We start from the raw sequence: 26188 nt of genomic DNA, 5'->3' as shown, positions 1-26188 counted from the left end.
TAAGGATATAGAGAAAAATCTAACAAACACTGTCAACCAACTTGATTTAATCGACATTCATAGAAGCTATGCCCAACAACTGCAGAATATAAATTATTTTCAAGTGTACATCCAAGTTTATCAAAGATAGACCATATGCTGGACCATAAAATAAGTCTCAACTAATTTCAGAAGACTGAAATCTCACAGAGTATGTTCTTAGACCACAATGGAATTAAACAACAAATCAATATCAATCAAATATATAGAAAATCCCAAAATATTTAGAATTTAGATAGCACAATTTTAAATAACCCATGGGTCAAAGAAGAAACCACAGGGCAAATTCGAATGTATCAATCTGAAAATGAAAAGACATCAAATTTAAATTTGTAAGAAGTGGCTAAAGCAGTACTTAGAGGGAAACTGATAGCTTTGGCTGCCTCTATTAGAAAAGAAGAAAGGCTTAAAATAAATGAACCAAGATTCTACCTTGAAAGCTTGAAAAGGAAGAACAAAGTAAATGGAAAGAGGGAAATAATAAAGATTAGAAGAGAAATCAGTGAAGCAAAACACAAACAATAGAGAAAATTGACAAAGCAGGGGAAAAAGTTTCTTTGAAAAGATTAATAAAATTGAAAGGCAGAAGCCAACACCATAACTTCTTTTTTTATTATTACTTTTAGTTTTCTGGACTGACTGTACAGAGACTGTTTCATGTGGCTGCACATGGGTTCCAAGGGAAGGCAGGAAGAGACTGCACAGAGCAGCTCCACTGCCCCTCCCGTCCAGACAGTCAGTGTGTGCCCAGCAGGACGAGGCGCCTGCTCACTGCTGGATCCTGCGGACGCTCTGCACTTGGAAGGTCTGAGCATGAGAGCCCAACTCCTGGAAATGCTTGTAGTCCCCCGAGTGGTGATCGCACTCCAGCACATACTGAAAACCTCGGTAGCCAGGAAATTGAGAGCAAACCCAGCTGGAGGAGGAAAGAGGCCGCCTGTTACCTTAGAGGGACCTCGGCACCATGAACAAGACCAGGAACAAAGGATTCAGCCAGCGAACACATTCCAGTAATCCCGATCTACCTTCAGGGTTCTTCCCACCCCTGGGCCCCTGCACATGCTGTTCCCTCTGCCAGAAACACCATTCCAGCCATGCTTCTCCCGGCCAAGTCCTATTTGTCCTTCAGGCTCTCAGCTCAATCACCATTTCCTCACGGGAACCTTACTTCTTCCCCAGATTAGACCACAGATCCATCCCTATTGTACCATCTTGTAGTATCCTGTGTTCCTCCTCTGTAACACTCATATGATTAGATAATTGTCAAACTATTTGCAGAACATCAGCCTCCCTGCCAGAAGTGATCGCCCTGGGCGCGGGGATGTGGGTGTCTTGTTCACGGTTATCCCCAGTGCTGGCACAGTGCCTGGGACAGAGGAGGGACTCCAGAGATATTCGAATGAATGAAAGAATGAATGGATGGATGGGTGAATGAAAGAACGAAAGGGTAGGTGTTCTTCCCCCTCCCGCCTTACCCAGAGGCACTTCCAAGGAAATGGGCAATTGTTCTTTCAACTCGTTGGCTCCACATTGTTGGGGACTGGATAAGGACCAGTGTTTTGTTCTCTGAGCTTCTGTTTCCCCTTCTCTAAAGGAAGGAGTAGGCTCGAAGAAAATGTGGCATTGGTGTGGAGACAGAGGCCACGGTGGCTGCTGGGGGTAGGGAGTGGGAGGAGGAGATGTGATGTGGGGGCATTTTTGGGGTGTGGGGGCATTTGGGTGGTGCTGCAGGGACAGTTACCGGACACTGTATGTCCTCCCATGGCCCAGTGGGTGGACTGTGGGAGAGTGTGGGCTATGGTGTGGACCATTGACCATGAGGTGCAGCGGTGCTCAGAGATGTATTCACCAAACACAATGGATGTCTCATGATGATGGAGGAGGTTGTTGTTATGGGGGGAGGAGTGGGGTGAGGGGGGTGGGGGGGGTATATGGGGACCTCATATTTTTTTAATGTAACATTAAAAAATAAAGACAAAAAAATTAAAAAAAATAAAAGAATCACAAAGGGGTTCTTGTACTCTGAAGGAACAGGATTCTCTGTTGAGGACTGAGAAAACTAAAACAAAACAAAACACATACACACACACACACACACAGTCAGCCCCTGTCTACCAGGAGCCAAAGGGCAGCTCAGAAGGTGCTCCGACGTCCTTGCTAAGCATCTCATCCCTAGGCCTCCACTCACCTCCTGCCGGGTGAAACAGTGGGAAGGGCAGTCCGTCCTGGGTTTGAAGTCACAGCCAGTCACTCACCTGCTGTTGGACTTGAGCAAGTCGTTCAACCCACGCAGGTTCATTCACGGCTGCACAGCCAACCCCCGCTCTCCCGAGGAGCCCTGCCACCCCTCCCGCGCTCAGTGTAGGGTCCCCGATGGACCCTAGCAATGGCACGTGAGCAGGCCTAGCCAATCAGAGCACCCTGTTCCTGGGGGTGGGATGATTGGCTCAGAGTGGATCACATGACCTAAGCTAGCGCAATGAGAGCCTTTTTGATCTGGGGGGCATCACTGAGAAAGAGACATTCTCTTCCCAGGGACTGGGATGTAAGGCTGACGCTGCATCTTTGCCCTCCTGGGGCAAGAGCCTGCCTGAAAATGTAGGCACACGTGGGCAGGCAGAACAAGAGGAGGAGAAAGGCGCCCCCTGCCGCTGCACCTGGATCCAGCTGTGCCTGAAGTCACTTAAAGAGGTGATTGAATCTCCTTCTGGCTTAAGCCATTTTGATCTGAGTTTAGCTCCCTTGGATTGTTAACATGAATTCTGGCTGATCCCTGTCTGTGCCTCCAGCACAGAATTCTCACAGGAGGTGTCCCTACCCGACATCCCCTCTTTTCCCTGTCCGGTAGAACCGAGGATCCACTTACGCCCCTGAGTGGACCTGGAAGGAGCCCACTTCATTGCCGGCCCAGCCCATGGCCTGCAGGGAAGGGTAGTCGTCGCTCAGCTCCCCTTTCCTGCCCAGGAAGTTCTCTTGCTTGAAGATGGTCAGCCTTGACTCACGGTGGTTCTGGGGGCACAGGGAACAGGGTTGGGCCGCCGAGTGCCCGCGGGCACCCAGGAGCCTCTGCTAGCCCCCCACGCCCTGCCCTTGTCTCCCCAACCAGCCCTCCTTGCAAACCTCTATGGAGCGCGGTAAAGGAACCGATGCCAGAAGCCTTACCAGCCGTCTACCCTTTGCCCTAGAAATTCCTTTCCAGAAATTTATGCAAAGGAAATCGTTATGGAACAAATTAGCTGCAAGGATGTTCATCTCCAGCCTCGATGATAACAGTAAAAACCCAACCCAACGACAAACCAAGAAACCTGGATTGCACCTAACCATCAGACAACAGGGGATGGGGTGGTGAAAGTTCACAAGTAGGAGGAAGGGTGCAGAGACCTGGATTCAAATTCTGATTGTGCCATTTACTGGCTGATTGAGCTTAGGCAGGTTATCCAGCATTCCTGAGCCTCTGTTTCTGTTTCCTTAAAATACAACTAAACACATCTACTCTTCAGGGCTGCTTTGCGGGTTGCCTGAAATCTGGACTTCTCCCTCTGCTGCATTGTAAATGGAGGGAAATCAGGGATGGCCTCTGTCACACTCCACCACGGAGCTCTGTATTTAGCACAACGTCTGGGCAGTTGGTGGAAGAAATGAACAAACGAGTTTATTTACCTTTAACAGGATATTAGAGAGCTGTGAAAAATGATGCTGGAATGAGATTTAATCACCTGGGAGGATAATTGTGCTCTAGTTTCCCAGTGAGAAAACCTGATTTCCAAGCTATAGAGTCATATATGTGTATATGTATTTATAAATGTGTGAATACAATGTATTTACATGATATATAGTGTGCATATGCACATATTTGTATATATGTATATGTACAATGTATATGGGTATATGTAGTGTAGATACACGTATATATTTGCATGCATGTATATATGTGTAAATGTGCATGTGTGTATACACATGTATATCTCTATGTGTATGTATACTGTGTGTGTGTGTGTATATATATGTATATGTGTGTATATTCTGTGGCTGGAAAACAAGACCAGAAAGAAATCCCTGCATTGGTAACAGTGGGCTTCTATCTCAGAAGTGTAGTTATGAGTGACTTTTATTTTCTTATTCCACTGTGTCCATTTTTTTCCTGAATCTTGGACAATTATTATAAAATATAAGTACCTTAAGCAAATTTAAATCAGTAAAAGTTATTTTTGAGGTACAATAGTCTACCTTGCGGAGCCTCAGTTTTCTCATCTGTAAGATGGGGTCGTAATGCCCACCTCCACTCACGCTCCATAAACAGCAGCTACAAGGTGAAAAGCAGGCGCACTGGTAACGCATTGCAGGAACCAGAAAGGCAGCCCTGCTGGGCCTCACCCTGCCATCTCTGGCACCCCTGAGACTTGAATAGACGGGTGCAAAGCAGGCTCGAGCTCCTATCGTAGCCGAAGCCGCAATGGGCAGTGTTGAGGCTCTGGGCAGACGCTTGAGATTTTTCTTCCCCACGGCATATATATTATGGCCCCTTTTCAAGTTGACAAAACTGAGGCTCAGAGAGGGGAGGGGTTGCCCAAGTCACACAACTCGAAGAGGTGGCATGAGGATTTGAACTTGGGACATCGGATTCCCGGGTTGAAGGCTGGAGCTGGAGGGAGGTTCAAGGATCCCTGGGGCAGGGGGGCACTCACAGCGCAGGCCACGGGCCGGAAGGAAGTGAGCCTCTCGGCGGGGTAGGCCGTGTTGCCGCTCCAGGCGTCCCAGCTCGGGTACTCGCCTCGCTCCAGCACGTACTGGTGCCCTTGGAAGCCGGCGTGCTCAAAGCCCACCCACCTGCGCACGGAGGGAAGGGGCGGCGGCAGGTGAGGCCCTCGCCTGCAGTTCTAGGCTGGGCAGTTCTCATCCGGGGGTGATTTTGCTCCCCGGGAGACATTCGACAACGTCTGGAGACATTTTTGTTGTCGCAACTGGGGACGTGGATGCTGCTGGCATTGGGGGGGAGAGGCCCGGGCTGCTGCTCAGTATCCTGCAGTGCCCAGGACGGCCCCCCCCCATAAAGAAGAACTGAGCCCCAAAACCAGTAGTGCCGAGCTGGAGAAGCCCGAAGCCTGGGAGGAGCTCCGTGGGCCCCTCCCAAAGCAGAGGAAGGCAGACGAGCGGTCTTGCCAGGAGCTGCCACCCACGTCCCTATCTTGAGAGAGCCTTTCAAGAGCCTGTCAGCCCCTCTGGTTCCAGTGAGATATGGGACTTCCCACCTCTCCTGGGGTATAGCAGCGGGCTAGGAGCCCACTGACAACAGGATGTCCTGCCATATCTGCTGCCTTTGGTTTTGGTGTTGTCCTGAGGGACAGGGGACACAGGGGACCTTGTGTCTGCTGCCTATGGATGTAAACTATCTGAATAAATAAACCATCTGAATCTGTCTGGGCTCATTGTCCCCTGGACAGGCCACTGTCCCCATCTGAGCCCCAGTGCCCCACCAGTGCAGAGGAAGCTTAAAGAGCGACTGCCACCGTGTGAGATGCGTGGCTGTCACTCCAGAGGGCCACAGGTGACGCCCACAGGCAATGGCTCTGAATCACACTGTTCTGCTTTCAGTCTACTTTCTTTTTTCAAAGCTTTTATATATTTTCCCCCACCCCATCGTTGTTTGCATTTGCTGTGTCTGATTGTTGTGTGCTTGTCTTCTTTTCAGGAGGCACCGGGAACCGAACCCAGGACCTGCCATGTGGTAGGTGGGAGCTCAATCGCTTGAGCCACATCCGTGTCCCTCAGTCTACTTTCAAGCCTTCTAGAATTATGTTACCTAATATGGTAGCCACTAATCACATGTAACTGATTAGCTTTAAACAAATCAAGTACAATTAGATTTCAGATTCCGTTCATTAGTCACACTAGCTATGTTTCAATCCTCAATGGTCACCTGTGGCCAGTGGCCCTGAATTAGGCAGTGCAGATCTAGGACATTTTTCCAGCATTGCAGAAAGTGCTATTAGACAGTGCTGGTCTAGAGAATCTTAATACTGTGTCCTTAATACCTCTCTAAATATCACTACTCTTTACTTATTTACATTTTTTAACAAAAAGAGCTCAGGTCTCACACTCAGAGCCTCAGTCAGGCATCAATAAATATTTAAAGAATCATTTTTTTACTATATTTATTTTTACAGTCACCCTCTTTTTTTGGCAACTGATGTTGTCTTGGTTTTGTGCTAATGGGACATTTCAGACCTGACGCTTGGTTCTGAGGGTCCACACCTGCAGGCCTGCTGCATCCAGTGGACAGGGTCTGTGTGCATGATGCCCCCTACAGTTGGGCAGTGCACAGCCTGCACAACTGGACGTGGCAGTCCTGCACACTCTCCAGCTCCTCAGACCCAAGGAAAGCACAAAGGTCTATAGTTAGAGTCTGGGAAGACAGGGCCCAGAGAACCTACAGGCCCAGGACCTCCTCTCTGAGTCCCTTCCTGCCATGTCCCCCCACCAGGACCCCAACTCAGGCTCCCCCTGGACTCACGCTCCACTGAGCACTTTCAAGGATCTCACAGTCTCTAAACCAAGCTCCAGCACGCTGGGACACTCCGCCGTGAACTCGTGCCGCCGGCCCTGGAAGTCCTCCTCATCCCACACCGCAATCTAGAGCAGAGAGAAAAGTGGAGACCTGTGGGGACCGAGGGGCTGGGGGCACCCCAGGACGCAGGGTGGGGAGGGCAGGCAAGGGAGGCAATAAAGCCGGGACTGCAAACTCAGATGCCTCCAGGGGCCAGGCGGGGAAGGTGGGTGCCCGGGGAGCTGGGGAGCACGAGCCCCACACTGATGGCAGGGGCGAAGGGGTGGGCTCTGCTGGGGCCACCGCCTGTCACGATGCAGCGCTGCAGAATGCGGGCAGGCCCGACCTTCCCATTTCTCAGGGTGATCCCTGACTCTGGATTGTTAGGTGGGACCCCCAAGTGTGTTTCAAGGCTGGTGACAAATTGAGAAGATTTTTTAAAAACACAGAGCAGGTCAAAGAAATCACGGCCAAACACCACGTGTCATCCCGGGTTGCCAGTTTGCCATCTCCGCCAGAGTGTGTCGGCTTAGTGTTTTGGAACCGGAAGACCCAAGTTCAAATCCCAGCTCCGGCTCTGCCCCTGTGTGCGACCTTGGGTGACCTTGGGCAAATCCCTATCCCTCTCAGTTGGCCCCTTCAGTGAACCGGGGCAGTCACATGCCCCTCCTCCTGTGGGTGACGGAAGGATTCAGTGAGGCTGGGGATGGGAAGGGGGTGAGGGTTCTCTGGTTTGAGCCGCCCCCTTCCCGCTCCCCCGACGCCCCAGTGTCCTACCTTCCAGTGTCCCGCTGCCTTGGTGCACTGCATGGTCCTAGTGGCCCCTTCCTGTGCAGGAGAAGAGCAGCAGCACATTCCACGCCGACTCCCCCCTTGACTCTGAGGGCTGGTTTGGGCCAGGTGGGCATCCAGGAGCGGTCCAGGCGTGACCCGGTGAGACAAGGTGTGGCTCTGTGTCCCTTCCCTTTCTGTCTGGAGCCCTGTCCTTTATTTCCTTCCTAGCGCCATCTCAAAACCTACCTGTCCTGCGTCGCCTTCCCTCCAAGCCCCGCCTGTGCTATTGAGCCGCCGTCTGGGAGAACGTGTCCGTGGCTGCTGGGGGGGGATGCTTCCCCCCTGAAGGGGCCAAAGTGCTCAGCTAAGGGAGCCCTTCCCACGACGGCACCCAGCCCTAAGAGGGGACTCCGATGTGGAAACTGAGGCAACAGGGCAACTAAATGAGGGTAGGCAGGCACTTAGCGTGGTGCCTGGGACCCACCCGTGGTTAGGATGCGGGTGGCCTCCAGGGGGAACCTGGGGACCTGGGCTCCCCCCCCCAGGTCGCTCACCCCTTCCCCAAGCCTGGGACTTACCGAGATGGGCCCCGAGAACACGCCAGCCCTGAGGCCGACAGAGGCCAGTCTCTTATAGACTGTGCGGGGAGAGCGGCCCCCGGGAGTAAAGCCCTGACTCAGCGAGTGGCCGCAGAAACAAAGCCCCGTGGAGAGGAGTCAGCAGCTCTGCTGCGGCTGGGAGGGGACGGCCCGGCTCGCCTCCCCCAGGGGTCAGCCGCAAAGAAGGTGAGGGCGGAAGGGCTGCTGTAGTGGGCTCCACGGAACTTCAGTCCGGAGCTGCAGAATGAGCACTGAATGAGGAGTCCCCAGCCCCTGTCTCATCCCTTCCGGCTGTGCAACCCTGGACGAGTTGCCGCCACCCAGTGTCTTGCCTATAAAATGGAACGAGAATAAACTCTTCCGTGAAGTCGTGTAACGTGCCTAGCACGGAGTAAAGACACAACAAATGTCCCTTCCTTCCCCACCACCCCCACCCCTGCCCCTTCCTCTTCCTCTGGGGCAATCAGGGTAGGCTTCACAGTGGAGGCAGCCTTTAAACTAGACCCCAAAGTGTGGAGATGATTGGTTCATCCACAATGCTAACTATTATCCATGCGGTGCTGCAGTGCTCCAAAGGTATTCACCAAACGCAATGAACGGGCCGCAACGATGAAAGAGGTTGTGGATGTGGGGTATATGGGAACCTCATATTTTTTGATGTAACATTTTTTGTGATCTATGTATCTTCAAAAAAATACAATTTAATTAATTAATTTTTAAAAATTAAAACTATTTTAAAAAAGTGAGATGGAAGGAGGGGCATTCCCTGCAGAGGAAACAACAGGAGCAAAAGTGAGGGGCAGCAACCTGTGGCACATGTCCAGGGAAGAGCTGGTAGCCCCACAGGGCTGGAGCTCAGGGGTCCTGAAGGGGCCTGGGGGGGCTCGGGGGTCAGGAAGGGCTCGGAGGGAGGCAGCGGGAGCGGTGGGCTGGGCCAGGGCCTGCAGGGCTCACAGAGCCGCGCTGACGAGGCATGCCAAGGAGCGGCTGGGTGTGAAGAGGCTTTGCAAACCGTGGACATCTGCCCAACAGCCAGGGCCTGCAGAATCTGCCTTGTGCACCCTCTGCCCTTTGGCAGCCACAGGAAGGAACGTGACCAAGGGTCGGATGGCTGGGAGCAAATGGGGCCCTGCCGCTTACCACCTGGCCGAGCTCCGTGAGCCCCCAGCTCCCGGCCTGTCAAAGGCAAGGTCGCTTCCCTCAGGGGAGGGGTAAATGAGGCTCCATCAACTGCAGGGCTTTGAAGCAGGGCTGCCCTGAAAAGGAAAGGCTAAGAACACAACCTCCGCAGCCAGCCTGGGTTTCAATCCCAGTCTTGCCGGCTGGGTGACCTTGAACATGTTACTTCACCTCTCTGAGCCTCAGTCTCCTTGTGCGTGAAATGGGTATCAAGATAAATCGGGTTTAACCCGAGTAGGGTACTGTGTCGTGTGCGTGACCTACGCTTAGCACTTGAAACTGCTCCTGGGACATAAAAACCATGTATCATCATCGTCATCATCGCTGTTGGGGACTGAAGCACAAAGACAAGCTCAAGTCCTCCGTCTGCATCCTGTGAGTGTGAACCCATTTGTAAATAGGATCTTTGAAGCCCTATTACAATGAGGCCACATTGAAGGGGTGGGCCTCCATCCAGTAATCCAGAGTCCTTATAAACAAAGGAAATTTGGACCTGGAAGGAGAGCCAGAGGAGGAGACAAAAGGGGACGGATGGTCTCGTGATGGGGGCAGAGCTTGATGCTACAGACTTTAGGACCCTGCCCGTACCTTGATTTTGGACTTCTAGTCTCTAAAACTGAGACAATAAATTCCTTTCGTTGGAACCAACCAGACTTGGTGTTTTGTTACAGCAACCCAGGCAAACTAAGACAATGGCTAACGTTAGCCATGATTACTGTTAAATAATTAAGAATTTTTAAAAATCATTGTGTTTAAGATCTTGGGCTTGGGAGTTAAAAAGAGAGGGGTTCCCAAATCTATTTTGTAGAAGAGAACACTGAGGCTGAGAGGTGAAGGTGAGGTGCCTCAGTTTCCCTATCTGTAAACGAGGCTAATCGCAAAGACCCCCACTCCTCGAGACCATAGCGAGGCCTTCAGGAGGCGAGTCGGTCAGCACCCAGAGGGGAGCCAGGCGTGGTGCCCCCACCCCTACTCTTTGGCAGGCAGCCCCTTGCCGAAGGGGGGACGGAGCCACCCGGAGATGACCCAGCCTCGCCGCCCAGGCCTGTGGGTGGTCCCACCACAGGCATTTTGGCACCAGCCCCAGCAGCGGCCACATCCTGCCCCCACCCCCACTGCAGGTCTTGGCCGAGGATGAAAGGCTGAGGGCGAGGCTGGGAAGTGAGGGGGTGCCGGCCGGTGGGAGGAGGGCCACGCTGGCTGGGGGTGGGAGGATCTGCAGCAGAGCTGGGGGTCGAGGGAGCATGGATGGACCCCCGTGGAAGAGACAGGAACCTGTGCAGACCCCCAAGTGGGGCTGGAAGGGTGCAGTGTCCTGGGTCCCGCTAGCCCTGGCCCTGCTGTGAGGTCACCGTGTGACTGTTCAAGTCGCTCATCTCACCGGGGCCTCAGTTTCTCCGTTTGTGAAACAAGGGAGTGGGACGGTGTGATTTCTGGTGTGTTCCATTTCTGAGTCTGTCTTGCCCTGCCTCCACCTGTGCATGCCTCTCTTTCTCTGTCTTTCCTCCTTTGCCGTCTATCACCCCCTGTCTCTGTCCCCATCACCTCTCTTTTCTGTCACTCCCCCAGCCTCCTCTTTCTCTCTCCCCATCTCCCCCTATAGCCCACCATCTGCTATGATCCCTCGGCACCCATAGACCATGTAAGTCACCAAATACTGATTGGGGTCTGCCATGTGCAGACCCCATGGGCGTGCTGGGTGCTGAGGGGTGAGCAAGACGTGCTGGAGTTTGGGGTTTCCCAGAGCAGGCTCCAGACCAGCTCTGCAGGCAGGGGAGGAGAGGAAGCTGGGCTCAGTGGGGGCAGCGGAGGCCTTGAAAGTTGCACCCACCCATGGAAGTGGGACCCCCCACCCCCACGCCTACCCAGACACAGAAAGTCAGGCCAGGACCAAAGCTGGAGGGCAAGAGGGTTAAGCACGCAGGCCCTGGAGCAGCCCTTCCGTGCCCTAGCTCCCCTCATCTGTGAAATGGGCCTAATGAAAGCGCCAAACAGGTGGGCTTGTCCTGGGGGTGGGCGGGCTGGCGCGGTAGCGGTGAGCTCCCTGCGACCGGCTGCCGCGTCACACCACACCTGCGCTGCCGGGCACCTGCGCCCCTCGCCTGCTTTTCTGCGTGCGGGCCGCTTTGTAGCTGCGGACACAGAAGCACCCCCTCTACCCCCAAACCACACAGCGCACCGTCTCCTGCCCTCTCAGGGGCTCCCCTATTCTCCTGGCAGCCGGCAGGATCCCTGTTGACCCAGGGGTGGTGGGACCAGGAGGGGGGGCCCTGGAGGGGCAGCCCCTGCCAGGGAGCAGGGTTTCTGCTGTGCTCCCCCTCCCCGGCTCCCCATGGAAAGTGCTGCTCTCGGCAGGAACCCAGGCGGCCGGCCTTGCCCGCCGCCCCTCACCCTCTGCTGAGCCAGCTCCCCCTTTGTGCCACAGACCATAGGGCCTGGTGCCTGCCAGGCTATAAAAGGGGGGGTCGGCCCCTAGTCGCCCACAGGAGCCTCCCGCCCGCTCGCCTGTCCTGGAGCGGGGCGTCCAGGTCCCCAGGTAAGCGAGCAGAAGGGGGGAGGGGAGAGGCGCATTCGAGAGGGACGGGTCAGATACAGCTGCCAGATACAGAGCCAGAGACGGACAATGGGGAGGACAGAGCGGGAGAGAGGCGTGAGACTAGAAATGAGGAACAGCAGAGGAGACAAGCAGAGAGAGAGCAAGCGGAAGAGAGCATCTCCTGGAAGGAGTGAGTCCACCTTCACCCCGAAGGAGTGCTGATCCACGTGCTGAGGTCGGAGCCAGGAGGCCGCGAAGCCACAGGGGTGGCGCAATGCCCGACGGCACCCCAGAGCTGCCCGGCCTCCTGGGGAGAGGTGGGGAGAAAGCCACTCGCCCCAGCTGACTCCTTCCCGCAGACCCGCTGGCACCTGCTCCCAGGAGGCCTTCACCTGACTGTCAGGGGCGGGGTCCTCAGGTCCCCCTGACACTGTCCCCAGAATTGAAGGGGGCACTTCCCCGCTGGGGACAAGGTCAAAGCTTTCGTCAGACACCCACAGGCACCCACAGGCCCCGCCATCAGGAACCCACTGGAGTTGACCGAAGCCCTCTCCGCCCAGCGCCCTTGGCCCCCCTGACACCCTGCACCCAGGGAATTCCAGCGACAGCAGGTGAAGAGGAGACGGGGACGTGCCATCGTTCCACCTGTCAGCACATGTTCACCGAGCGCCTCCCGGGTGCCAGGACTGGGGACGGAGGGCTGAATAAAAAGAAGAAAGACGCGGCAGAGCATCTTAGAGCGCAGTTGCTGGAGTTGAAAGCGGAGCTCTACCACCAGCTCCTAAGCGTCAGTGTGATGAGTGGGGATAATCGCGACACATTCCCCCATACGGTCAGAAGAGTTCATCGCGTCCTGTGGGACGTATGCCCAAATGCGACTTGACGTTAGTAATAATAATAATAATCTGGTGAGGCAGAAGGGAGTCATGCAAGTGACACGATACATGTGATTAGTGGTGTGAAAGCCTGCAGCAGGCAAAGGATGTGCCAAGCAGAGCAGAAGGAACAGCATCATTATATAGGGAACAGCATGACCAGTGGCCCAGAGGAAAGGCAGTCAGCTGGGGTGGGGTGAGAGATGATAAAATTTGAGCCTTCTGTTTTACAAGGAGAAAGGGAGCAATGAGTTCAAAGGAGCCGGATAACATGGGGTGAGGGGGTGTGGAGTGGGGAGGCACTCGGGGTGCCATCCCTGAATTAACCCAGGCCGAGGATTTCTTTGCAGACTCTCGTAGATCATGTCTCAGGCTACGAAGGCCTCGACGACAGATGCGGTGAACCCAGGGCCTGATGCCAAAGGGAAGGGGGCCCCGCCCACGGGACCAGCCCCGGGCCCCAGCCCCGGCCTGGCCCCAGCACCCGAGCCCATGCCCGGCGCCAAAGAGGGGGCCCTTCCTCCTGGAAGCTACCGGGTAAGGCCCTGGGGCCGGGGCGCGAGCTCTCCCCTCTGCCTGCTCTGCCTTTCTCTTCTCCTCTTCCTTCTCACCTCCTCCTCTTCTCCTCCCCTCCTCTTCCTCTCTCTCCTTCTTCACCTCCTCATCCTTTCTCTCCTGTCTCTTCTCTCCTTTTCCTTCCCCTTGACTCCTCTCTCCCCTCCTTCCTGGACACAAACCCAGCCCGGGCCCCTCTGGAAGCCCGAGCCCACCTGGAAAGAGGGGGAAGCCTTATGCCTGGAGCTGTTTAATAACCGCTGAGATGCAGCATCTCACGGTTCAGGGACAGTAGCCAGGGCCACCAGCCCCGCTCGAGCGCGTGCTCCGAGCTTGTCAAAAGGAAGAAACGGAAGGAGCCTGGAAGGAAGTGGGCTGGCTTAGCGGCAGGAACAGTCTGCCCTGGGACACGGGGACGGTTTCAGAACCTCTTGACCATTACTCGAAGCCGTCAAGGTTGAAAGGGCTCCTGGAGAAAAGAGACGTCCTGTCCCGCAAGGGCGGGTTTGGTGACAACCTCGAGTGCCGGCAACTGGGTCGTTTCACAATCCTCGATTCGTGGTGGCTCTCATTTGTTCCGTGTGTGGCTTGCTTTTATCCATTAGTTACTTGACTTTTTATTTTTAAAATGTTTTTTTTTAAAGATTTATTTATTTATTTAATTCCCCCCTCCCCCGGGTGTCTGTTCTCTGTGTCTATTTGCTGCGTCTTGTTTCTTTGTCCGCTTCTGTTGTCGTCAGCGGCACGGGAAGTGTGGGCGGCGCCATTCCTGGGCAGGCTGCTCTTTCTTTTCACGCTGGGCGGCTTTCCTCACGGGCGCACTCCTTGCGCGTGGGGCTCCCGCACGCGGGGGACACCCCTGCGTGGCGTGGCACTCCTTGCGCGCATCAGCACTGCGCATGGGCCAGCTCCACACAGTCAAGGAGGCCCGGGGTTTGAACCACAGACCTCCCCCCCCATGTGGTAGACGGATGCCCTAACCACTGGGCCAAGTCCGTTTCCTAAAAATGTTTTTTGAGATATCGGGGCCCAGGGATTGAACTCGAAACCTCATATGTGGGAAGCCGGTGCTCAGCCACGGAGCTCGGCTCCCCTGGGTTTTGTCATTTGTTCTGCTTGTTTGTTTTCAGGAGGCACTGGGAACCGAACCCGGAATCTCCCATGTGGGAGGCGGGCGCTCAACTGCTTGAGCCACATCCACTCCCTATCTTTTTTTTCCTATTTTTATTTGATTTTTAAATAATGCAACACATACCACCCATCTTAAAAGCCAAGACTTGGTAGAAACCCTCTATCTAATGATAAGGGCCCCCCAAAAAAACCACCTGTCACCTCCCACTAAGATGTTTTCATCCGTGTGCTTTTAAAACTATATCTTTCATGCATTATTCCTTTAAAAGTGTGTTTTTATTTTAGTTTTTAAGATACATGCCCCCCCATGTGGTGGTTGGTGGGCCCTCAAGGGCCATCTGAGCCCCAGCTCTGTGGCAGGTGCTGGGGCTGGGGAGGAGATACAGAAATAGAACCCCCAGACCCTGCCTCTAGGAGCCCCCCTAGAGGTGTGATAGTAAAGGCAGGGGAGGAGCAGCTAAAGAAAGACCCAAAGGAAAGCATCAGTGACTCTGCAGGGTATTCCCTGCTGCTAATGGTGTGAGCACAGGAGCACAGTAGGGGGCACTCAGTCAAGCCCACCCAGCAAGGAGGACGTCAGGGAAGACTTCCTGCAGGAGGTGACATTGGAGCTGAGAACAGGAGACTGAGCACAAGTGAGGTGGTAGGAGGGCCAGGAGAGGGATGTCTGGTGGAAAGGACATTCCCGGCCAGAGGAACAGCACAGATACTGGCCTGGAAGGGAGATACTTCGTTTCCTAATGACGGCACAGATGTTAAGTTCAGAAGCAGGGGAGGGAAGCAGATGTGGCTCAAGCATTTGGGCACCTGCCTACCACATGGGAGACCCCAGGTTCAGTTCCCGGTGCCTCCTAGTGAAGAAAAGACCACAGTCTGATGTGGTGAGCTGATGCAACAAGATGACACAACAAGGAGATACAAAGAAGAAACACAATGAGGAATACAACAAAGCAGGGAGTGGAGGGGGCTCAAGCAGTTGAGCGCCTCTCTCCCTCATGGGAATTTCCAGGTTCGGTTCTTGGTGCCTCCTAAAGAGAAGCAAGCAGACATAGAGCGTGCACAATGAATGGACACAGAGAGCACAAACAATGAGCGGTGGGGGGAGAAATAAATAAAATAAACCTTGGGAAAAAAAAGAAGTGGGGGAAAAGGAGGACAGCAGCGTTTCCCAACCCTTGGCTCCTGACGCGCTCGTACGTGGCCCACGCATGGCCACGTTTTAATTTCTGTAGTGATTTATTTAATTTTTTGCCTGGCGCCTCCCGCTGCCTCTGCCCCTGGGCATGGGGGCTGCTTCTCCCCAGTTGGTGGTCTTCGAACAGGAGAACTTCCAGGGCCGACGAATGGAATTCTCCGGGGAGTGCTTGAACCTGGGAGACCGTGGCTTCGACCGAGTGCGCAGCGTCATCGTCAGCGCGGGGCCGTGAGTGTGCGTGCGTGTTTGGGGGGGAAGGGGTAAAGTAATAATAATAACAACAGCAAAATAGTAGTAGCTGGGAGCTGGCCGGGCGAAAGCCGTGGCACATGTGTTATTTCCAATCCTCCTTCTCTTTCCCATTTTACAGAGAAGGAAACTGAGGCTCAGAGAAGATATCTGATTTGCCTAAGGCCATGCTGCCAGGAAGTCGTAGTTCTGGGATTCCAAGAAATACTGCTTCTGCTCTTGAAGGAGCACTGGCCCATCCCTGAGGCCAGTAGGAGGCCCAAGAGCTGAGCGTTCACTCACTGCCCACCCACCCCGGCCATCAGGCAGGCTTACGAGTCAAAATGTGCATGAGTTGAGCACCCACTAGGGGCCAGGTGCTGACTGAGAGCGTTATCTGGATGACTGCACATTATGCCATGTAAGAGGCACTGTTCTATTCCCAGTGGACAGATGGGGAAACTGAGGCTCAGAGGAGTTAAGGCCCTTGGCCAAGGTAACCCGGGGGTAAGTGGTGGGCAGATTCAACTCAGGGTGCTCGATTTCCATGCCGGTGCTTAAACCACTATGCTTCACTGCCTGGTTCCAGGCCTGCGCCTGCTGGGTGGGCTTCTCCAGGCCACAGGGACCCCTGTTATAAACTAGGGATAGTCATCCCCTGGCCCCAGTGGCTGCCCAGCTGCAGGACCTGAACCCTGAGGTCGGGGCGCCGGGTCAGTGCCCAGGCAACGAGCTCCTGGTCCTTTGCCTCTCGTTGCCCCCACCCCAAAATCCTCCCAGGGGTACGGAGTTTCAGCCAACAGGATTCAGCCGGTATTCCAAGCACGTGGGGCGCCGCGTGATGGGCTTCGGGTCAGAGAGTCCTGGGCTCGAGTCCCACCCCCTCCATCAGCCAGGTCTGAGCCTCAGTTTCCTCATCTCCAAAATGGGGTGCATAGCCCTCCCCACGACACCCCCTCCCCATGGGATCGCTCTGAGGCCTCAAGGAGAGAACGCGGCCTCGGCCTGGCTCTAGGGGGGCACCCAGGCACAGGGTCTCGATGAGGATTACTTCCTCCCCCCCTCACCACCTGGTGGACTTCAGCCAAGTCATCCTGGTCCCAGCTGGGCCCCAGGGACCACGCTGAACTCCTGCTTCCCCCCTCTCCCCAGCGCGGTCACCCCACCCCGGCCCCTCCCTCGACCCCAAGGCCCAGCCGGGGACAGAGGCTGCCGGATGTGGCCAGCTCTGGTTTTCAAGACTTTTTCTCAGTGTGGGTGCCTGAAACCCGGAGTGTCTTTCCTCAAAGATGCAGCTGCTCTCGGGTGTGTGCTGGGACTGCGTCTGCCGGCAGGGACAGAGGCCTTTGGTCGGGGACCCCTCTGGGCTGTGGGGAATAAAAAGGATGCCCTGGAGGAGGCGGGCAGGGGAGAGGGCAGGGAGGCGGGGCCGGCAGAGACCCCGGAGACTAAACGCTGACACCGGACCCCATTGCGGGACTCTCGAGCAGAGAGCTGCTTCCGCCAGCCCGTTTCCGCATCAGTAAATGAAGGTTTCTGTCCTGCCGCGCTCCGTCGTCACAGGGCTCAAGTGGGCCGTGGGAAAGGAGAAGAGGCGTTGAGATTTTAAATCCCCCCCGGTGTGTAACGGGTCGTCCCTGGGCGTGGGGATCCGTGAAGTGGGTGGAGGAGTTTCTTTGGGGAGGTATGGGCAGGCCACGTCAGTAATTTTCCATAGGCTCAAACCTCCGGCAGCCTCTCTCTCTTTAATCATGAAGAAGTATTACTTCCCGTGTTTACTCTGGGCTGGAGCCATGCCACGCCCTCCCTCTTGGCGTGTGAGTGTTTTGTGTTTTTTTGAGGTGCTGGGGCTGGGGATCGAACCCCAGGCCTTGTATGCAGGAAGTCAGGGCTCAGCCATGAGCCACATCGGCGCCCCTGAGTTAATTTTGCTTGTTTGTTTGCTTGTTGTTCATTTTTTGTTTTTAGGAGGCACTGGGAACTAAACCTGGGGCCTCCCATGTGGGCGCAGGCGCTCAACTGCTTGAGCCACATCTTTCGCTGCCCTCCCTCTTTTAAGCCCTTGTAACCTCCTGACAATCACTTCCTGCCTTTAACTGAGGCTTGGCAAACTGAAGCGATTGCTTAAAGTCACAGAGCAAACTCAGGGAAGCCTATTTCCAGATTCCATGAGACCCTGTATGAGACCATCTTCTAAGACTCTCTTCCCATCTCTTCATCCATCTATCCATCCATCATTCATCTATTTACCCATCCATGTATCCATCCAGTCATAGATCATTCCACCCATCCATCCATATGGCCATCCACCCATCCACCCATCCACCCATCCACACACCCATCCATCCATCCACCCATCCACCCATCCACCCATCCACCCATCCACACACCCATCCATCCATCCACCCATCCACCCATCCACCCATCCATCCACCCATCCACCCATCCACCCATCCACCCATCCACCCATCCATCCATCCATCCATCCACCCTCCCCTTATCCATCCATCCACCCATTTATCCATCCATCCACCCAGCCACCCACCCATCCATCCACCCAGCCACCCACCCATCCATCCACCCAGCCACCCATCCACCCATCTACCCACCCATCCATCCATATGGCCATCCACCCATCCACCCATCCATCCATCCACACACCCATCCATCCATCCACCCATCCACCCATCCACCCATCCATCCATCCACCCATCCACCTATCCACCCATCCACCCATTCACACACCCATCCACACACCCACCCATCCACCCATCCATCCATCCACCCATCCACCTATCCACCCATCCACCCATTCACACACCCATCCACACACCCATCCATCCACCCATCCACCCATCCACCCATCCACCCATCCACCCATCCACACACCCATTCACACACCCATCCACACACCCATCCAACCATCCACCCATCCATCCACCCACCCACCCATCCACCCATCCACCCACCCACCCATCCACCCATCCACCCACCCATCCACACATCCATCCCACCACCCATCCACCCCCAACATCCATCCAACCATCCACCCATCCACCCCCCACATCCATCCAACTATCCAGCCTCTGCTCTTCCACCCCAGACCCAGCAGGGCAGAGGCAATTCTGTCACTCCAGTGTAGGTTGACTCGTCTCTCAGACAAAGACTCAAGGCACCTGTTTTAGTTGATGGTGGTAGCCCATCACCCCCATCTCCTGGGGAGAGGATGGTCCCAGAAACCCACAGAGAGATGATACCTTAAGCCCTCTCTTGTTCCCGGAGAACTCCCGAAACACACACTGAGCCGAGGTCAAAGGGTCCCTTCTTACCTACGAAATGGGGATCATCCCAGCTCCCCCTGCCTCCCTGCTCCCCCTAATACAAGCTCACTCCCCACCAGTAATCAAGCTGCACAGGGAAAGCCAGGAAAACCCACATTTGACCTCAAACTTCCAATTAGTCCCTGTTGGGGCCTGGATGTCCTCAGATGCACTATTGCATTTAATTCTCACAGGTTGCAGAGCAGTAGCTATCACTATCCTTCCCCTCCCACCACCCTCGTACCAGCTGCTGAGTGTTATACTGGTCTGGGTGCCAGGTCATTCTTTACCAAAAGTATGAGTCAAGCACCTGTCCTTTTTTTTTTTTTCCCTGTCTCTGTACCTCCAGAACTATCATTTATTTAATATGCTTTATTTAACACAAACAAATATATTTAAAAGAAACTTCATGTCAATTTCATAAACAGAATGCCGTTTTTACTTGCTATGAGTAAAAGGAACCCATAAAAAATTAACGTGAGGACTGCAAAGCATTGTTATCATACTGTTGTCTGCTCAAGGCTCTGAGCCCGAGGCCTTAGTTCTTTGTTATGAGGGAGGGAGGGAGAGATTAGCAAGTGTTAAAGGCACATTAGCATCAAACAGAGACTTTCTCCTAGCTGTGAGGGGCTTAAAAGAAAATGACCTTCTCCATTTGTGTTATTTGACATGAAGTTCCTGCACTACTTAAAATCACTGGTATGAACCCGATATTTGGAGAATCACTTTGCTTGGATAATTACACATATTATCTCATTTAATCCTTCACCAATTCCAAGGATATAGGTGCATTAAGTCTAGATGAGGAAATTGAGGTTCAGAGAGGTGCAGCCACGTGGCCCTGATCACACAGCCTGGAACTGAACCCAGCTGTGTTGGCTCCCTTTGGGTTCCTCCCACAGACCTTGGGACCACCTGGCAAGGGGGAGATGAGAAGGCGGGAGGGGGCAGGGCAGGGTGGCTCCTGCTAACGCTGATTTCTCTCCTTCCTGCCCTCCCCACCCTCCCCCGTCCAGCTGGGTTGCCTTTGAGCAGTCCAACTTCCGGGGGGAGATGTTTGTCCTGGAGAAGGGCGAGTATCCACGCTGGGACACGTGGTCCAGCAGCCACCGCAGCGACAGGCTCGTTTCCTTCCGGCCCGTCAGGATGGTGAGTGGCTCCTGCACTGGGACTGGGGCATCAGTGAGGCAGGAGAAAAAGCCAGAGCTGATGGTAAGCAGGGCAACGGGTGGGGGAATGAGGGTGACAGGAGCGCAGGGTGGCCAGGAAGGCAGGTGACTCATCCATTCCTGAGGCCTCCCTGCCACGCCTGCGACGTGCCAGACCTGTGTTAGAAACCCCCGGAGCCTATGCTAAGCTGGAAACCAGGCTTTTCCCTTCGCTGTAGAGCCTGGCATCGACCTCCCAGCTGTCGGAGCTAAGAGCTGCAGTGCCTTCCTTGCTTCTCTCTAGAATGTTTCTCAGGTCTGGCTGCACTTTTTTTTATTTTATTTATTTATTTTATTTATTTATTCTACCACCTCCTTGTTGTTTTGCACTCGCTGTGGCTGTTCATTGTGTGCTCGACTTCTTTTTTCCGAGGCACAGGGAACCAAACCTGGGACCTCCCATGTGGGAGGGAGGCGCCCAATGGCCTGAGCCAGCTCTGCTCCCAATGTACATCTTGGTCATCTTCTATCTGAATGCATCCACCCGACCGCTCTTGGCTGGCCTGCTTGCACCAGGCACAGTTCTAGGCTCAGGGCGCACACCTGTGCATGGAGCAGACAAGGTCCCGCCCCTCACAGGGCTTACGTTCTACCCCAGGGGAAGCAGACATTGAAAACCTAATCATAGGAGTAATGCATCATTGCAAAATGGAGTAAATGCCGCACGCGGGCAGTGTGGTGGGCTAGGGGAGTGCAGGAGGGCCTGGGGGCTCTGGCCTCGGGGAAGCAGCTCCCCGAGCATGGGCGCTGAGCCAGCCTTGGAAAAGCTTCCCAGGGAGCAGTCTGTGCAGAGTTCCTGAAGCCAGGCTGAGCCAGGTGTGATCCCGGCACTCAAGGGAGGCCGGCGTGGGGGGCCGGTGCTCAAGCCAGGTCGGACGGGGCCCCGTAGACCACGGAGAGGAGCGCGAGCCGGCCCCAGCATCAGTGGGGAGCCCTGGGCCGTCTAATCGCTGCCGAGGCTCCCAAGACTGTGATTGTAATAAATAATAGATGTTCTCATGAATCGAGCACATACTGGGAGCCAGGACCAGGGCTTAGGGTTTTCCTGGAGTCACCTGGTTCAGTAACTCAAGTCCAAGGCCGTGAAGGGCCTTCGCAGCTCCCATCCCTGCCTCACTCATGCCGCCTGACACCCAGGCCACACTGAGATTTGCTTTTCCATGCAGCTGCCACGCACGCCAACCCTCCAGCCTTGGCCTGCGCCTTCTTTGCTGCCTAGAATGCCTTCCCCATCCTCCTGCTCTTCTCAGCTGCTCACACTCCTACTTAATCGTCTAAGTCCCGCTCAAATGTCCCTTCTTCCACGAAGCCTTCGCTGATCTGTTCTCCTTCCCCCTGGCCTGTTCTTTAGCTATACTCCTCTATTTGAGTCTTCCTCCAAGGGACGTGCTACATCCTGGACTCCTCCTCCTGGTAAAGAATTACAGATAATCCTAGCATCCTTTTGCTGAGCACACTGCTATGGGCTGGATGATTTACCTGCCGTTTGTGTTATACCTACAACAGTCCTATGTGGTAGGGACTATTATGACATTAATTTTAAAGGCGAGGAAATCGAGGCTCAGAAATGGAAAGTGACTGGATTCGGGTTACATAACTGGTAAGAGAAGAGGCTGAGATTTCTCGGTCTTCTCTTTATCCTTTGGCCAGTAACTGCTCTTGACTACTGACAACAGGCGGCTGGTCCCCACCTTTATAGAAGTAACAGGCAAACTTAAAATCCCCCAAATAGGACCCTCGGTCATTAAAGCATTAAAAATCTATGCAAGCCAGAATCGAATCCTGTGCCCGAATCCAAGGGTGGGTCATCACAGTGCTGACACGCAACCGTGAGTTCAGTCATAGTTCCAACACCATGAGGCAAGTGTAACCCCACTTTACAGATGAGCAAACTGAGGCTCGGGGTGGGGGCAGGGTAAAATGCCCAAGGCCGCCCAGGCCTCAGTGCCAGAGGCAGCATTCAAACCCAGATCTGTGTCACCGGTGCCCACGCCCACGGCGCCAGCCCCTAGCTTTTACCCGATTCATAAGAAGCGCTTGCAAAATTGACCGATGGAGCTGGGAAGCGTTCCTCTTCAAAGGTCTGCCCCTTGCTGGCTTTGTGACGTTGGTCGAGAACCTCCGCCTCTGCATCATAACAACTTTTAAAAAACGACCACCTCTTTTAGGAGCACTTGGGGTACACCAGGTGCTGCGCCAAGCGCTCTTTCCTCTGCAAGAGCGGCTGTTTCGCCCTGTCCCCAGGCCAGGGGGGTCTTTCCAAGCCAGGCTAGCCGTGACCTTGGGAGAGAACCCCAATGGCCTGAGCACACTCAGCCCTCTCTGACCCTGCCTCACCCGGACTCCCCTTGCCCAGGACGCCCAGGAGCACAAGATCTGCCTGTTCGAAGGTGCCAGCTTCCAGGGCAACTCCATGGAGATCCAGGGGGACGACGTGCCCAGTCTCTGGACTTACGGCTTCCGTGACCGCGTGGGCAGCGTGAGGGTCTCCGGTGGCACGTAAGCATCCTCCTGCGGGCCGGGCCCTGCTGCCAGCGCAGCTAGATGCCGAGGCTGTCCCCTCCACACGCCACAACGCAGAGGCCGGGCAGAGGCCGGGCCTGGGACTCCACCAGTAGCACTTTATTCCCCTGGGAAGTGGAGTCATACTTGGCTAATGACATGGCAGTGCAAACAAACCTGGCAGTTGGTTCTAAGAATCTAAAGGACAGAATGAATCAGAGCTGCTAAACACAGACTGAGAATGGGGGAATAAGTAAGTAAGGGGGTCAGAGTTGAGTCTGGATGTGCCCAGGGAAAGAGAACATTCAGGGAAGTCTGCAGAATGCGTTCTGAGAGGTGGATCTGTACAATGAAAGACTCCTGGCCCTCTCTGGTCTCAGTGTTACCAGCTCTACAATGGGCACACCGAATGCCCTGATAGTAAAAAGGGCCCTCTCTGCTCTGAACTCTCAGGATTTGAAGTTAATAACCCTGGGTCTGAGAAGGGAAGAGCAGTGTACCCAAAGGAGGTCCCTTTATCCAGCCCCCTGCCTCCAAGCAACCATGCCAGACTCCCCTGGATTCCTCTAGCCAAATGTAAGGCCTCTGCCTCCCCACCCCAGACTCTGAGTTCCCGTAATACCGTCAGGGCCCTGGCCTTTTTCTCTTTCCACTCCCCTTCCCTAAAACTCACATCCCTGCCATTCAAGCCGTGCATATTTCCTGAGCATGGCCAGTGAGCCTGGCACTGAGCTGGGCACACTGGGGAAGGCAGACTTGAAGAAGAAAAGATTCCTGCCTTCAAGTGGCTTAGCAGGGGAGCCCCAAAAATACCTATGGGATGGTGACCTCAATGCTTGGCAAGAGATGGTCCCGACAGGACACTAGCTGTGTGGCCTTGTTTAAAGGAAAGCCTGTTTCTGGGACCTCAGTGGTGGTTTTGGGCAGGGGGCAAGACAGAGTAGGTTTGTCTGAGGAGAATGGAACTTAAACCAGGCTTCAAAAGATGGGCAGGAGGTCTGGAGGAGGCCTGGGAAAGACCCTGGCAGCAGAGGCCCCAGTAGAGGTTAGAAATTAATCACTAATAAAATTAACTCGCATTTATTGAGCGCTTACTACAGCCCAAACACTGTGCTAACAACTTTAAATGACTAGTTATTGACTCTATGAACAGGCCAACACGGTAGGTGTATTATCATCCCCGCTTCACAGAAAGGAAGCTGAGGTTCTGATAACTCATCTTCCCAGATCCCCATTGGCAGTAAATGGCAGAGCCAGGATTTGAACTCAACTTATGTCCTCACTGCTGCACTCGAATTCACTCCCAGGGGAGCAGAGGAGCTCCAGTGGTTGAGCACCTGCTGCCCGCGTACGAGGTCCAGGGTTCAATCCCCCATACCTCCTGAAAAAACAAACGAATGAAAGAAACCAACTCTCACTGGGGAGTGGATGTAGCTCAGTGGTTGAGCGCCTTCTTCCCGTGTACGAGTGCTTGGGTTCAATCCCCAGTACCTCCTAAAAAAAAACTCACTTACAAAAAACAAGGCTCCTCTCTCTTCCCTGCTTCACTGCCAACCAGTCCCCAAGCCCCGTCCTCCCCTTCTTGGATCCTGGCACTTTCGGTGGGAGGTGTGTCGCTCCGTTCCCTGCACCAGCCACCTGCACAGCAAGCACCGTGCGTGTATTTTCCCATTTCGGCCCGGCTGTGTATGGCCATGCTGTCCTCCTTGCTTCCCTCCCAGCTGGGTCGGCTATCAGTACCCCGGCTACCGCGGGTACCAGTACCTCCTGGAGCCCGGCGACTTCCAGCACTGGAACGAGTGGGGGGCCTTCCAGCCGCTGATGCAGGCGGTGCGCCGCCTGCGTGACAGCCAGTGGCACCGCGAGGGCAGCTTCCCCGTCCTGGCCGCCGAGCCCCCCAAGTGAGTCCACGCCCCAGCCCTTCCGCGGGCTCGATGTCCCCGCCCTCCCCGTGCAAATAAAAAATTCCCTAAAGCCAAGACGTCTCCTGGCCTGCGAACAGATGTGAGCCTTGTGGGCCTCCAGTACCGCTGGGCCATGCCTTGCCCACCTCAATAATGATTATAATAGGAATTAACGAACACGCTGATGTTCTTTACACACGCTATTTGTGGGATATCCTTCTAGCCACTCGGGCAGGCATTTTAATTATTCCCATTTAACAAGTGGGGAAATTGAAGCTCAGAGAGCAGAAGCGACTTGTCCAATGTCACACAGCACATGACTGGTGGTTAGAATCCAGGCAGGCTGGTTGAAGAAACTGCACCCTCAGAACAAATCTGTGTTTTCAGACTTTAGTCCTTCAGGTGCCACCCTATCTGTGTACCACCTGTTCTGTTATTTACTTAGTACATTTTATTTAAATAGACTCACTGTTTTGTGCTTAAATGCATTGATTTATAAGTAAAACTTTATAGCACTACGGGAAGTGGAAAATAGGTCCTATGCCATAGATAGAAAGCAATCATAAAAATAAATACAATTTAAAGGCAGCCACATATCTAATCACCAACAGCCACCATGGCCCTATGAAGGCTGTAAGCCTACGACCTCTTGTTCCTTGACAAAACTGGTGTTTAGAAAGTGTTTTAAAGAGATGTGAAATCTACGCTTGTACCAAACTAGATATTTTTTTCTCACCGACTTAATCAAAAAGGACTGAAAAGACCATTTTCCTCCTCATATCTGATCCAGTGCTACTTAATCCTGGGTCCAATTTCCATCTAGAATCATTTCTTGGACAATAAATGGTCTACGTGCCACTCTTTGGAAACCTGTACCAGGCAATATTGCCCACCCTGCCCCATATCAGCACTTGACATTGATGGATGCTATTAAGCATTAATCGGTGCAGGAAACCTGGAATGTGAGGGGTTGCCTTGGAAATTTCCAGGAGGGAGGGCTATTTGAAAAGGGCCCGAAAGATGGAGCAGAAGTTTGCTTGGTGGAGAAGGGAGGGGGCAGAGTCCCTCAACTCCAGATGGTGCCTTTGTGGAAATGATGAAAAGACTTCCTCCTGAAGACGCTGGACGGCCATCTGCCGGAAGCTGTTGCTGTAAGTGTCTGTCTGCTACGTGGAGGCAGCACGGCTGTGCTGTGCCCATCTTGTCCAGTCGTGCCTGGCAGCCCTGGAGCATCGGGGGGGGGTGGTTCAGAGAGCTTGGTGGGGGCCAGAGCGAAGCCTGAGAAAGCACGTTGGGGACTGAGTCACGTCCCCCACAGAAGACACATCCCTGTGGGTGTGCACATAGAACCTTTCGAAGAGACTGTTATGAGGTAGGATGTGGCCAGATTGAATCAGGGTGGGTCTTAACCTGGATGGCTGGTGAAGTTTTATTTTTATTTTTAAAGATTTATGTATTTATCACACACACCCCCTTGTTGTTTGCAGTCGCCATCTGCTCTCTGTCCATTTGCTTTGAGTTCTCTGTCTGCTCATCTTCTCTTTTCTTTTTTTTTAAAGATTTATTTATTTATTTATTTCTCTCCCCCCCTCCCCCCGG

The 26188-nt window shown here is 54.0% G+C and overlaps 2 protein-coding genes across 2 annotated transcripts; one reads left to right on the top strand and one right to left on the bottom strand.

Moving 5' to 3' along the window:
- Positions 1 to 680: 680 nt before the first annotated feature.
- On the bottom strand, positions 681 to 7393 carry CRYBA4 (crystallin beta A4). The gene is made up of 5 exons (XM_023584813.3): positions 7361 to 7393; positions 6551 to 6669; positions 4725 to 4866; positions 2906 to 3048; positions 681 to 955 (listed from the first exon to the last, which is right to left on the bottom strand). The coding sequence occupies exons 1-5, from the start codon at positions 7391 to 7393 to the stop codon at positions 808 to 810; spliced, it is 585 nt and encodes a 194-aa protein (XP_023440581.2). The 3' UTR covers positions 681 to 807.
- A 5516-nt stretch (positions 7394 to 12909) lies between these two features.
- CRYBB1 (crystallin beta B1) lies at positions 12910 to 24664 on the top strand. Its single transcript, XM_004479086.2, has 5 exons — positions 12910 to 13083; positions 15537 to 15655; positions 19992 to 20124; positions 22540 to 22682; positions 24407 to 24664. Exons 1-5 carry the CDS (start codon positions 12910 to 12912, stop codon positions 24588 to 24590), a joined length of 753 nt encoding a protein of 250 aa, XP_004479143.1. The 3' UTR covers positions 24591 to 24664.
- Positions 24665 to 26188: the final 1524 nt, after the last annotated feature.

This window comes from Dasypus novemcinctus, chromosome 19 (genome assembly GCF_030445035.2).
Source record: "Dasypus novemcinctus isolate mDasNov1 chromosome 19, mDasNov1.1.hap2, whole genome shotgun sequence".
NCBI lineage: Eukaryota > Metazoa > Chordata > Mammalia > Cingulata > Dasypodidae > Dasypus > Dasypus novemcinctus.
The sequence above is the reverse complement of the archived record's forward strand: the minus strand, read 5'-3'. Positions and strand labels throughout refer to the sequence as shown.